The sequence below is a fragment of the Watersipora subatra genome, chromosome 2 (assembly GCF_963576615.1).
Source record: "Watersipora subatra chromosome 2, tzWatSuba1.1, whole genome shotgun sequence".
NCBI lineage: Eukaryota > Metazoa > Bryozoa > Gymnolaemata > Cheilostomatida > Watersiporidae > Watersipora > Watersipora subatra.
Window position 1 is genome coordinate 74,483,715 of NC_088709.1, and position 11,946 is coordinate 74,495,660.

The window sequence follows — 11,946 nt, forward strand, 5'->3', positions numbered from 1 at the left end:
TGTGTATATTGTGTGTTTATTATGTACACTGAGTCTGATAGAGTGTGTATATTGTGTGTTTGTTATGTACACTGAGTCTGATAGAGTGTGTATATTGTGTGTTTATTATGTACACTGAGTCTGATAGAGTGTGTATATTGTGTGTTTGTTATGTACACTGAGTCTGATAGAGTGTGTATAGGTGTGTTATGAATAGAGAAACAACTAGTTTCTGTGTAAAGCTCTTGTTTTTTGAGGTGGAGAAGTTTCTTAGTTTTGTCTATTTTTGATACTTCATTACAAAGAATTCCAATCAGTATATCAATAGAAACTAGTGTTCTGTCAGCAGCCATCTTTCATTTCCCAGTCAATCCGAAATGCTCTCAGATTTTTGGCAATATCACAAAAACTAATACTCTATTCAAATTAAAAATTTGAAAAACACACTGAGAACATATGTCTCACTAAGTAACCAAATTTTGTAACTTTAAGTAAGCCGGAAGTTCAAAAGAAAACAAGGCAGAACTATGCAACCGAGTTTTCTCCACCTGAATTCACTAAACCAAAAACTATTTTCCTTAAATACATGTATTTAGTGCCCAGACTTCCGGTGTTAAACAGTAACTTGATTATGTATGCAATGTTTGCATGTCTCTAATTTAGATTAACATAAAAATACGAAGTTTGTTCTATTTATTTAACTAAATGTTCTAATATAAAATATGATACCTTGGTGATAATATAGTAATTTCTTGAAAAAAATTTAATGTGTAAGATAAGGCAAGAAGCGAATCTGCAAAAAAGAGCTACGCATATTTGCTAAGCAAATAAATGCTTAGGTTTCCAACCGGGATGAGTCATAAATTGGTCATAATATAGATTGTAATCATAGAATTGCTGTCAAGCAAGAGTCATCCAGTATATATTGAAACTCTGAAGCTACAGTTATTCTGGCTCAGTTGTTTTGGCAGATTTAGCGGTGTCATGCCCACCGAGAGCATGACCCCAATCTTGGCGCTTGCCATTTGATAGAGTTGTCTTACTATCTTACTTATCTATTGTCAGCCACTTCTATTAGACTAACTGTCGGTTATGCTGGAACTAAACCATTTTCAAAGCTTTATAACTATGCCTATCAGTACAGCACAGCAGATGGTGGGGAAGCAAGAATTTCAGCATAGCAGTTCGAGGACCATTAATACAAACTAGTTAGAGTGAAGTTCAAAACTACTTGCCAAGGTCCAGAAAAGTCTCATACATGTATATGAACTGGATGATAAAGAGAAAAGAAGACATTGGGTAAAATCAACAAGTGTGAAGTTTTGCATAGCTAAAATAATATTGCATAGTTCGAAAGCTCTTATTTCTTGTGAATGTTAAGATTATAATAATACTATTTATGATGCAGAAATACACCAAGGTCAATTTCATGTCACATAATTCAAACTTATAACAATTATTATTCTGTTATGCTGATTTGAAACAATTTCTGCGGCTAACAATGAAGAGCGACCAGGCATTGCTAATCCTTTCACAGCCTAATCTGTATTTAGACTTGCTAATGATATTCTATAATTATACATATATAAATCTCAAAGTCTCAAATCTCGTTCGGTATTTTCAGCTATAGCTATTAAAACATAGGAACAAAATATCTGCTTCACACTGGATTTGATCTCGGAACTTCCGATTCACCGGACAAGAATTTACCAAATAAGCTACCCGAGATGTAATGAGTTCAGCGGGCAATATGAGCCATTATGTAGGTTAAAATACACATAGCACTCTGCGTTACAGTGCAACGTCACTAAAGCTTGCTCTAATGACTCTTATTACTAAGTTTAGCAATCGGGATATTGCTTACTCAAGTTAGCCATTGGCAATGTGCTAGGCTAATGGCAAGTGTCAGGCAACTACATTATTGCCATTGTTTATAAGCTGTTTTTAATACCCGTGCAACGCTGAGCATTCATCTAGTTAACTTATGAAAGGAGAGGCAACAACCAATTATTGATTCATTGCAGCCATCTATGGTCTTGCAATGAATTCTATTGGTCAGTGCTCAAATAAAGTAAGCTTTATTAAAAAACAGCAAAATGCTAAATAGAAGAAATCCAACTATCTTCCTCTCAATTACCCAAAGAGATTTACTTGGAACAGTTTTAATTGCAACTTACTCACTTATTTACTTACTTATTTACACGTACTTACTTACTTAGTTACTTATCAACTTATGTATATACCTTTTAGAAAATCCATCACCTTTCACAAGCCACCCACGAGCTGTTGGGCATGAAGTCAAGCAAAATATGAGCAACCAACCAATCACAGACAACTTTCAATTGTACAACCAATCACAGCACAGAAAATCAGAAGTGGAAGCTGGCAAGAGTTCTTACAAGCTGCAAACATCTCCTACTAAGCAGAGCGTTGATAGGGGTAGGTGTACAATGCAATTTTTTCAAGCAGATATGTAAGTCTGATCGCATGAAGTGATACCCTGACAAAGTAGAATTCAATATGGCTACCAATGGGTGTGCAAACGACTCATCAATCACGTTTAATGGTCAATGGGTACTCCACATCAGCCAATGAAAATTGATTAAATAGAAACCTTTTTGAAATTGCAGAGCAGATAACTCCTGGATTGCCTCAATGAGCATGAAATTCATCTCCATTATTAAAGTGCATTGGGCTGGCTTGCAGATAATAAATAAAATTTTCAAAAAGGCAAATATTTCATCTTTTGCTTGTGTTTGAGTAGGCTTTACACATCCTAACTTTCTTTCATTTAACATTGTAATCTATGTTTTTGTCTCTAAGTTAATAAGGTCCTTAGGCTAATTTGTTTATTCATATGAATACTACAAAATTGTTGGTACTTTTAATAACAACATGGTTGTTATTAACTTGTCTAAAGATAATCAAGGAACATTTAATCTTTTTATAGCCATTACAAACATCGAAAGCAAATGCCGATACTGTGATTTCTATAATTACATGCTTGCATAACAACATAGAAAAGATACGTTAATGTGCAAAAGGACTTTGCCTATCTAGTTGGTCATGCTTGGTTACCCATATGTTTGGTTATGGTATTTTTCTCAGTCATAGAAGTTGTTTTCTAGACTTAGTTTATCTGCCGATGTAACAAAAGATCTTATAGAGTACCATGATACATGGCATATTACCTTAAAGTGTCACAACTATTTGCCAATGCGCCTTTGAGCGATGGCTTGTCTGGACTTTATTAATGTTATTTTTATTTGATAACTATATTTAGTAAAACTAATTTAAAAATTAAAGGAAAATGCTGAAACATACAATGACATTATGCTCATTATCTTTGCAGACTATTATTTTATTATCAGATACATCTATTGATACATCTACTGATATGTCTAAAAATGTTCTTAAAGGCTTGTACAACAAATCTAAGTGTATCACGGGTGGTGACGAGTTCCACCATGCAAGTCCTCGATTAAATCCTAACTACCAAATACAGCCTCAGTTTATCTCACAGCATAATCCCTCCATGCAGACCGCTCAAAGGAAGGACCGTGGAGTTGGTGAGTACTAACTCTTCCACTTGTAACTACTAAATAACCCTTGTATTCTTACTTACTAAATAACTCTGGTACTTGTACCTACTAAATGATATAACAAATAAAATTTAATTATGCAAGCCTTTATAGACAGTTTTTAAAATAATTGTTAGTGACAATGGAAAATAGCACAATAACAAATTGATGAATGTCACATGGGTGTTGATAAAGGTGGCAGGTGTGTAATAATGATCCCCAGAGTGCTAATACATACATTGTATTTTAGCAGTTCAGTAGGTGTATTCAAACCTAAGCTTAAAAACATTCTCATTTCTGGTTGAATTATTTTCTGTTACGCCTGTTCACATGTTGCGTTTTGTATCGCCATATGCATGCAAAGTTCAGTGATATGCATGACCATCTTCCAATGCGTTACTTGATGACTGTTATGTACAGATGGAGAGATGCTAGTCAAGGCCTCTGCGGATAGAGCACCACAGCTAGTTCCCGGTGTTGTCGAACTTGTCGCTTTAGCTGTTGATGGAGGTAGGCCTTGTTTTATGAACACCAAAGGGCTCGTTTAGTTTCTAATACTATGAAATTATTGCATCTTTTCTACAGGAATCTGCCGCAAAAAGGTTTACCTTTTTTAATTTGTAGTAATTAGCATGATCTACATCAGTTTCTTTACTACAAAAAACACTTTTTACTTTTTGAAAGTTTGTCCTTTCATACTACACTGTGAAAGGTTTTGAGAACCACTTGACTGATAGCTAAACCTGTTTGTTTCAGTTCGTAAGGGTTTCAAGGAAAAGAAAGCTAAGGAGGCTGCAAAGAAGCAAGCAAGTATGCAAACATAGTCGTTGAAAATACTGAACATTTCTTCATGTGAATGTAACAGGCGATAAGATGTTTAATAGCTATATAGTTATAAATTTATATAGCTATATAGTTATGTTTTTATACTCATGCAGTTATGCAGCTATATAGCTATAAACTTATGTAGCTGTATAGCTTTATAGTTATATAGCTATATAACTATGTAGGTATACAGTAATATTGCCATATGAAACATTTTTATATTCATTTGAGAGCCTATTGTGTGTAGAGCTGGAACGGGTAGCTCGTCCGGTCTTGACCCACCGGGTCAGAGGTACCCGGGTCGGGCCACCCGACCCTCGGGTCTTCCTTTACAAAGACACGGGTAGGTTTACGGCTAAACGAAAGCGATTGTATATCACTTTTTAAGCGCGATTGAATTAGAGTCGCGCATAGTCCTAGCGCGAAAGGACCAGGCGAAATAAAACAAGGTGAGTCACTACTATATTTTTACGTCTGCGACAATAGTCTTTAAACTATAGGTGTTTACAACATTTTTGGCAAGAAATAATCAACATGTCAGTGGTCTGAGAGTTAATGAAGAAGCTAGTCACGAAAGGGAAATACCATGTTATTTGTACAATATGGTAAAGCAAGTTAAGCTACGAAGAAGAGTTCACCTCAATACTATTGAGGCATTTACAACGAAGGTATCCTGAGGAACTTAAAAGCGCGTCTAATTGTTTTTAATTTGAGTTTCTTTCACCGATGCCATAAGTTTTAGGGAAGTGATGGATTTTTGCTTTCTACTATGCTGAGTTATCTATTTCTATATGTGTAAAGTATTTCTTAACTAATCTCTTCTTGTTGATTATAATAGCAGAGTTGAAAATAAAATCTGTAATCAAAACACTTCAGCTGAAGTCATGCCATTAATCTATCACCCATTGAATAGCATTAATCCACCAATGTCTAGCCATAAATCGTAGATTGCATCTATAAACCAAGCCACAAAATATAATGATTGGTGTGATAATGGATTCTTGTATCTTAGGTTATTGATGTCACAACATTAGGCTGTAATAGAACTATCTCTTAAAGGTTGACTTGCAACAAAATTCACATTACAGTTATTTGGTATCATAAGATTCACCATGTCTTACTCTGTTGTGTTGTAGGTGCAAAATATGTGGGAATGTGATTACAAGCTCTTAAAAGCTCAAAAACGAACAGTTAATCGCAGCCACACGGGACCGCCGTAGTTTGGATTCGCTTTCCAAAACGGCTCAAATGGGATGTAGTTGTTACAGGATGGTTTTTGTTCACACTTTCATGCAACCTCATACGTCGAAATATTTTCACAAATATACTTCACGCCTTCAATAAAACCATGTCTATTGTTCTTACGCGCCTGTTTTATTGTCATTGTAATGCTGTCACTTTTAGCACTGATATGTTTCAACTTACCGTAAAAAATCGTTAAACTTTTTAACCTTAGCTCGAAGGAGTACATATCATTGTCTGATAATCATGACGAGCCTGTTGGTCACCTGTGATAATTGAAAAACGCTGCAAAAATTATTTGCGAAGTATTGGGTTCAGATTACGACTTGACGATTGAATAATGCCGAAACAAAACTGTAAAGTAGCGAGCATCTATATTTGATACGGGGTCTTCGGTAAAACCCGAAGTGTTTGTCATAAACTAGTGCAACGACAAGTTTTAAATTGAGCTTTTTATCGGCCTTTCAATTCACGCGAGAGCATCACGTGACAAGACGATAACCAAACTGTAATGACTACGTCAGAGAAATAAACAAATTCCAATCTACGGCGGCTTTTCGTTTGTGAGCTTTTAAGAGCTTGTAATCTCATTTCTGCATATTTGGCACTTACTTCACAACAGAGTAAGACTTGGTGAATCTTTTTGATACCAAATAACTATAATGTGAATTTTGTTGCCAGTCAACCTTTAACCTTAAATGAATAAAAATTCGCGCGTGCTGACCCAGCCCGACTCGATCTTGACCCTCATTGCTGACCCTGAGCCTGGCCCGACCCTGCCTTCCTTGGTCTCATTCCAGCTCTAATTGTGTGCTATACGAAATGCCGCGTTTGTATTGAAAAAATATGAGCCGTTACATATGTAACTTGATGTAAAGCTTATATACTTATATGACTGTAAAGTAAAACAGTTATATAACAATATTGCTATCTATATATGTAAATCTCACTGTCTGTCATATATCATTCATGTGCTTAGTTGTAGCGATAAAGTTCTAAATATGAACAATGTACTTCGCGGAGACTTTGGTCTCAGAACTTTCAGACCTTTAGACCAGCGATCTAATCTACTTCGGTATTATGAATGATTGGGCTGCCAGTTATTACATCGGTTAAAATACTGACACCTAAAGCTCGTGGGGTTATTAACTAGCACAGTTCATCATTACACATAATGCGATGGTTATTAAGCTGGCTTCATACATGACAAGTGTTTCAGTAAAGATTTAGACTATTAACTTACTATCTTACCAGTTAAGTTACTCAATTTCGTTGGGTAATCACTTTCTTACTCGTGTAGTGCCAGGCATTCAGTTAGTGTAACTGTATAGCTACACAGCTATAAACATGTAGCTGTATAGCTACACAGCTATAAACATGTAACTGTATAGCTACACAGCTATAAACATGTAGCTGTATAGCTACACAGCTATAAACATGTAACTGTATAGCTACACAGCTATAAACATGTAGCTGTATAGCTACACAGCTATAAACATGTAGCTGTCTGGTTGTATAATTATTTTGCTTTATAGCAGCATGGGCATAGATATTTAGTGACACAGTTGCACAGTTGAAATCTTTTTATAGATTTACAAAATATAACAAAGTAAAATAAATTCCTATATTTTTTGCTAAAAACTACTTAATACATGAACTAGGGCATTACTAAATTTTTGTGTATGTCAAATGTTTATAAAAACTTATTTTCTCTCTTGAAAGGTTCATGCTAATCAAGTGATTCTTAGGCAATGACTAATGAACATGACTACTTAATGAACATTACTGTATGTGATATTATATAAGTTTGTGCTTATCTGAAAACTGATAGACAGCTATATCATGCCATCCCATTAAAATTTGAAAGGTAAAAGGTTTGTTTTGAATGCAAATGGTAAAAGCATTGTCTGATTTTAGATACTAGCTAAGATCTTGAGTTCAATATACATACTCCCTTTGGAAGTGGCTATTACCGGCTTTTCAAAAATCATAGGTCACTTCATTTGCATATGTTTGGCATGGTCCTTGGATATGTTTTAATTTGGCAATGTTTGATTGAGGATTGATCACTGTACAATTATATAGTTAGGTAGTTACTGTATATGTGCAGTTATATAGTTGTAATGTTATATGGTTAGGCAGTTATGTTGTTATATGGACAAATGGTTCTGCTTTCCTTTTGGTGGATCAAATGGATAAACAAATGGTTTTGCTTTCCTTTTGGTGGATCAAATGGGTAAACAAATTGTTCTGCTTTCCTTTTGGTGGATCAAATGGGTAAACAAATTGTTTTTTTTTTCTTTTTGGTAGGTGAGAAAATTGCTAGAGATATTTCTCAAGCAATTCTACAAGCTGTAAAAAAACAGCCCAAGTAATGCATACAGCAGGTAGGTTTGATGCTTTATGATATAAACATAATAAAGAGTATTGCATGCTTGTTTTTCATGTTTATTGGATATTCATATCTACATAAAGCTATAACTTCCACTGTAATTGTGTGGGTGTGTTGGTGTATATATTAGTGCCCATATTAGTGTGTATGGTAGTGTGTATTTTAATGTGCCAGTGTGTGTATTTTTGTGTATTGTGTTTTGGTATGCATGTATTATTGGGATGTTGTATTAATGTGTTTATGTTTTAATGTGTTGTTGTGTTAGTGTGATAGTAGTTGTATGTGTTGTTGTAATAGTATGTGAGTGTTTTAATGTGTTACTGTGTTAGTATCGTTGTGTTAGTATGTTAGCCGTTACTGTGCTAGTAGTTAGTTTGCGTACTTGTGTGCGTGTGTGTGCACATGTGCATTTGGGTACGAGTGTGTGTATTCAGTTGCATGTGTGCGTGAGTGCATGTGTACGTGCGCACTCCCGTGTGTGGGCATGTGCGCATGTGTGTGTGCTTGTGAGCGTGTGTGTGTGCATGTGTGTGCTTATGTGCGTGTGTGTATGCGCGCGTGTGTGCTCATGTGTGCATGTGTGTGCGTGTGTGTGTGAGTATGTGTTTGTTTTTGGTGGGTTGGTGTATGTGCATAAGTGTGTGCATGCATTAATGTGTGTGCGTGTGTGCATGCGTGTGGGTGTGCTAATATGTTTGTGAGCAGCCACTGTGGCTGCTCAACAAAATTTATTACCGTACTCTTGAAAGAATTAAGAAAATATTTGGTTGATAACGACTTACTTTAGTTTATGGAATGCCTTTCAATTGAGTTCTCGACACTCATAAATTGTTGTCTTACATATAAATGTGCCATGATCTATCGAGTTAAAAAAATCAGGACTGTACCTTGGCACGCATTAAGGACAATTTCCTTCAGTGTGTTCATGGATTTCTGACTTGAAAGCAGTGTATGAGCTGCGAGCTTATATGGTCTGCTTGAACATGAAAAGAATTTGGGCAGTGCCAGGCTTATACTGCTAGGTCATAAACAAAATGTCTGTATTTAGTATATTTTAATCATTTGTGGTTTACTTTATAATATTTGTTGTGTTTATCTGGGATAGAGTTATAGAATTGATTTTTATTTTGCTAACAACTTCAGCAATTAGAGAAAAATATTTTCACCAGTACATGCACAGAGCCTTGTCAGGCTTTTAATATCTCCTAGTTTAGCCTTCTGAGATTTATGTATACAAAATAAACTGTGAACCAATAAATATCTCTTTATTGGTGATTCTAGCAGAGTCAGCTTACAGTTACCTGAGACAGACTAGACTTACAGTTTTCAGTTGCCAACTTTGAACTCCGAGGCAGCCATCGTGCATTATATATGTCCTTATAATGCGTAAAAGTAGACAACTCCTACGACTTTCTACTTCTTGTTCAGTATAGTTAATTTAAAATGGCCAATATTTGATTTGATATAGTCTTGACTTCATTTCACTGGCCAATGTCAGCAAATGCTAATCAGGCAGCAGGAAAAAGAAACAATGGATACTGAAAGTGCTTTTGAAGGTTGACTTGCAACAAAATTCACACTACAGTTATTTGGTATCAAAAGATTCACCATGTCTTACTCTGTTGTGTTGTAGGTGCCAAATATGTGGGAATGTGATTACAAGCTTTTAAAAGCTAAAAAACGAACAGTTAATCTCAGCCACACGGGACCGCCGTAGTTTGGATTCTCTTTCCAAAACGGCTCAAATAGAACGTAGTTGTTAAAAGATGTTTTCTGTTTACACTTTCATGCAACCTCATTCGTCGAAATATTTTCACAAATATACTTCAGGCATTCAATAGAACCATGTTTATTGTTTTTACGCGTCTATTTTATCGTCATTGTAATGCTGTCACTTTTAGTGATATCAGTGATATTCAGTGATATCTTATAACTTACCGAAAATTTTGTTTAATTTTTTAACCTTAGCTCGAAGGAGTACATATCATTGTCTGATAATCATGACAAGCCTGTTGGATACCTGTGATAATTGAAAAGTGCTGCAAAAATTATTTGCGAAGTATTGGGTCACGTGATCAGATTACGACTTGACGATTGAATAATGCCGAAACAAAACTGTAAAGTAGCGAGCATCTATATTTGATACGGGATCTTCGGTAAAACCCGAAGTGTTTGTCATAGACTAGTGCTACAAGAAGGTACTTAATACATGAACCTTCAATTCACGTGAGAACATCACGTGACAAAACAATAACCAAATGTAATAACATTGTCAGAGCAATAAACTGATTCCAATCTACGGCGGCTTTTCGTTTTTGAGCTTTTAAGAGTTTGTAATCATATTTCCACATATTTTGCACCTACAACACAGCAGAGTAAAACATGGTGAAACTTTTGATACCAAATAACTGTAACGTAAATTTTGTTGCAAGTCAACTTTTAAAAAATAAATTCTTGGGACATACAGGCGTTCTAGATATATGACAAGTAGGATTAATGTTTGTTGTGCTCAGTTGTCTTTGTTTGCGGGGTAGCCATCAAGTGGTCAATAGGGCATATGCGATAAGCTGTTAGCATAATTTAGACAGCGAAGATACAAAAAACAAAAGTTCATCGCCCACCAGCCTATAATATTGGTAGGAATCAGCAAATGGCTATATGACTTATTATATCAGTTGTTAAGATTTGATCCTTAAACTTCAATAAAGAGAATATCACTATATACTACTTAGAGAATATTACATACTGACTATAGTTACTTTATTTCATTCTTTTAGACTTCTTGTCAGTACTAGTGTAGTAATTAAAACATTTTTCAATATTATGCTTTAACATCAGTAAAGGCTGAAGTCACTAGATGATCTTTCAAATTTGTCAGGCTTTGATTTATCTTGTATGATCGGGGTCATGAGGCTCAGGCTACAGATAGGTTGTGAGGATGTCTAAGGTCACGGCCATAGTGAGTGGTCAGAGTAGCCACCACTTTTTATGCTACAGTCTAAGGGTGTTTTGTGATATGTTTTAGGTTCGCAGAACTCTTATGCGGGGTCCTGAATTTCGTCATCCTTTGCACAATATATGGGTGTTAAAAATACATATACATGTACTTCTGTTTTTTTTTACTTTTTTCTGTAATTTTGTTTTGCTTTTTTCATTTGTCTAGCTCTGTTTTTATTGTTTTGTTTTTATCCATTATAGTAAAAAGATTTTATCTACTTGTTGCTCGCTCATCGCAAACTGATCGGAGCGAGAGACACGAAGGATACTTAGTAGAGCCTATTATGGCACTGCAATAATTGCTAACTATAGTAAAGTTTTTATTACAGAATATTGGAGTGATTACGCAGTATCAAAAAAAAGTTAATTATTATGATAAGTGAAACATGTGACAATTGCGGAGTTTCGCAGAGCTTGTAAATGAATATCAACCCCAAACCCTTGTTCCTAACCTATCCAATTAATCGCTAGTCAATATCAGCAAGCTGACAATCTGTGTGATACGCCAGTAAGGAAATGCTCACTTGCACAACTCTTTTTTAATTTCTCTGGTAATACTTGTTTCTGGCAGTGTTATATGCAGCATACATAATACTACATAAGTGTGAATTGGCTTGTCATTTATATGTAAAAACTAGCTGTGCCACCCGGCGTTGCCCGTGTAATAGAAGAGTCTTTGGACAGAAAATTGATTTGTATTTAATATATAACAACATTTGCCATTCCAACTTTCAAACTACATATCATGAGAGAAGTGCGTCGTGTAGTTGAATAAATTAAAAGAGAAATAAAAACAACTGTAAAGGATTTAAAACTTTGTCAAACAACTGTACCTTTCAAGCTAGTGGCCTGGCATATTGCCAATGGAAACTCCACTAAGCTAGTTAATAAGATTAGGCTTCCAATGACAGTAAGAATTCCATGAATTTC

General features: G+C 35.3%; 1 protein-coding gene across 1 annotated transcript; it reads left to right on the forward strand.

The window, feature by feature from the left end:
* The first annotated feature begins 2,256 nt into the window (after nt 1-2,256).
* On the forward strand, nt 2,257-11,605 carry LOC137388651 (uncharacterized). Its single transcript, XM_068075121.1, has 6 exons — nt 2,257-2,418; nt 3,399-3,548; nt 3,981-4,070; nt 4,317-4,370; nt 7,938-8,014; nt 11,045-11,605. The coding sequence occupies exons 1-5, from the start codon at nt 2,289-2,291 to the stop codon at nt 8,000-8,002; spliced, it is 489 nt and encodes a 162-aa protein (XP_067931222.1). The 5' UTR covers nt 2,257-2,288; the 3' UTR covers nt 8,003-8,014; nt 11,045-11,605.
* Nucleotides 11,606-11,946: the final 341 nt, after the last annotated feature.

Excerpts from the sequence above, each read along its gene's own strand:
- LOC137388651 (XM_068075121.1), top strand. The coding sequence starts at position 2,289 with ATGAGCAACCAACCAATCACAGACAACTTTCAATTGTACAACCAATCA. Across the intron at positions 3,549-3,980 it reads AAGGAAGGACCGTGGAGTTG|ATGGAGAGATGCTAGTCAAG; the intron begins GTGAGTACTAAC and ends TGTTATGTACAG. Across the intron at positions 4,371-7,937 it reads GGCTGCAAAGAAGCAAGCAA|GTGAGAAAATTGCTAGAGAT; the intron begins GTATGCAAACAT and ends TCTTTTTGGTAG.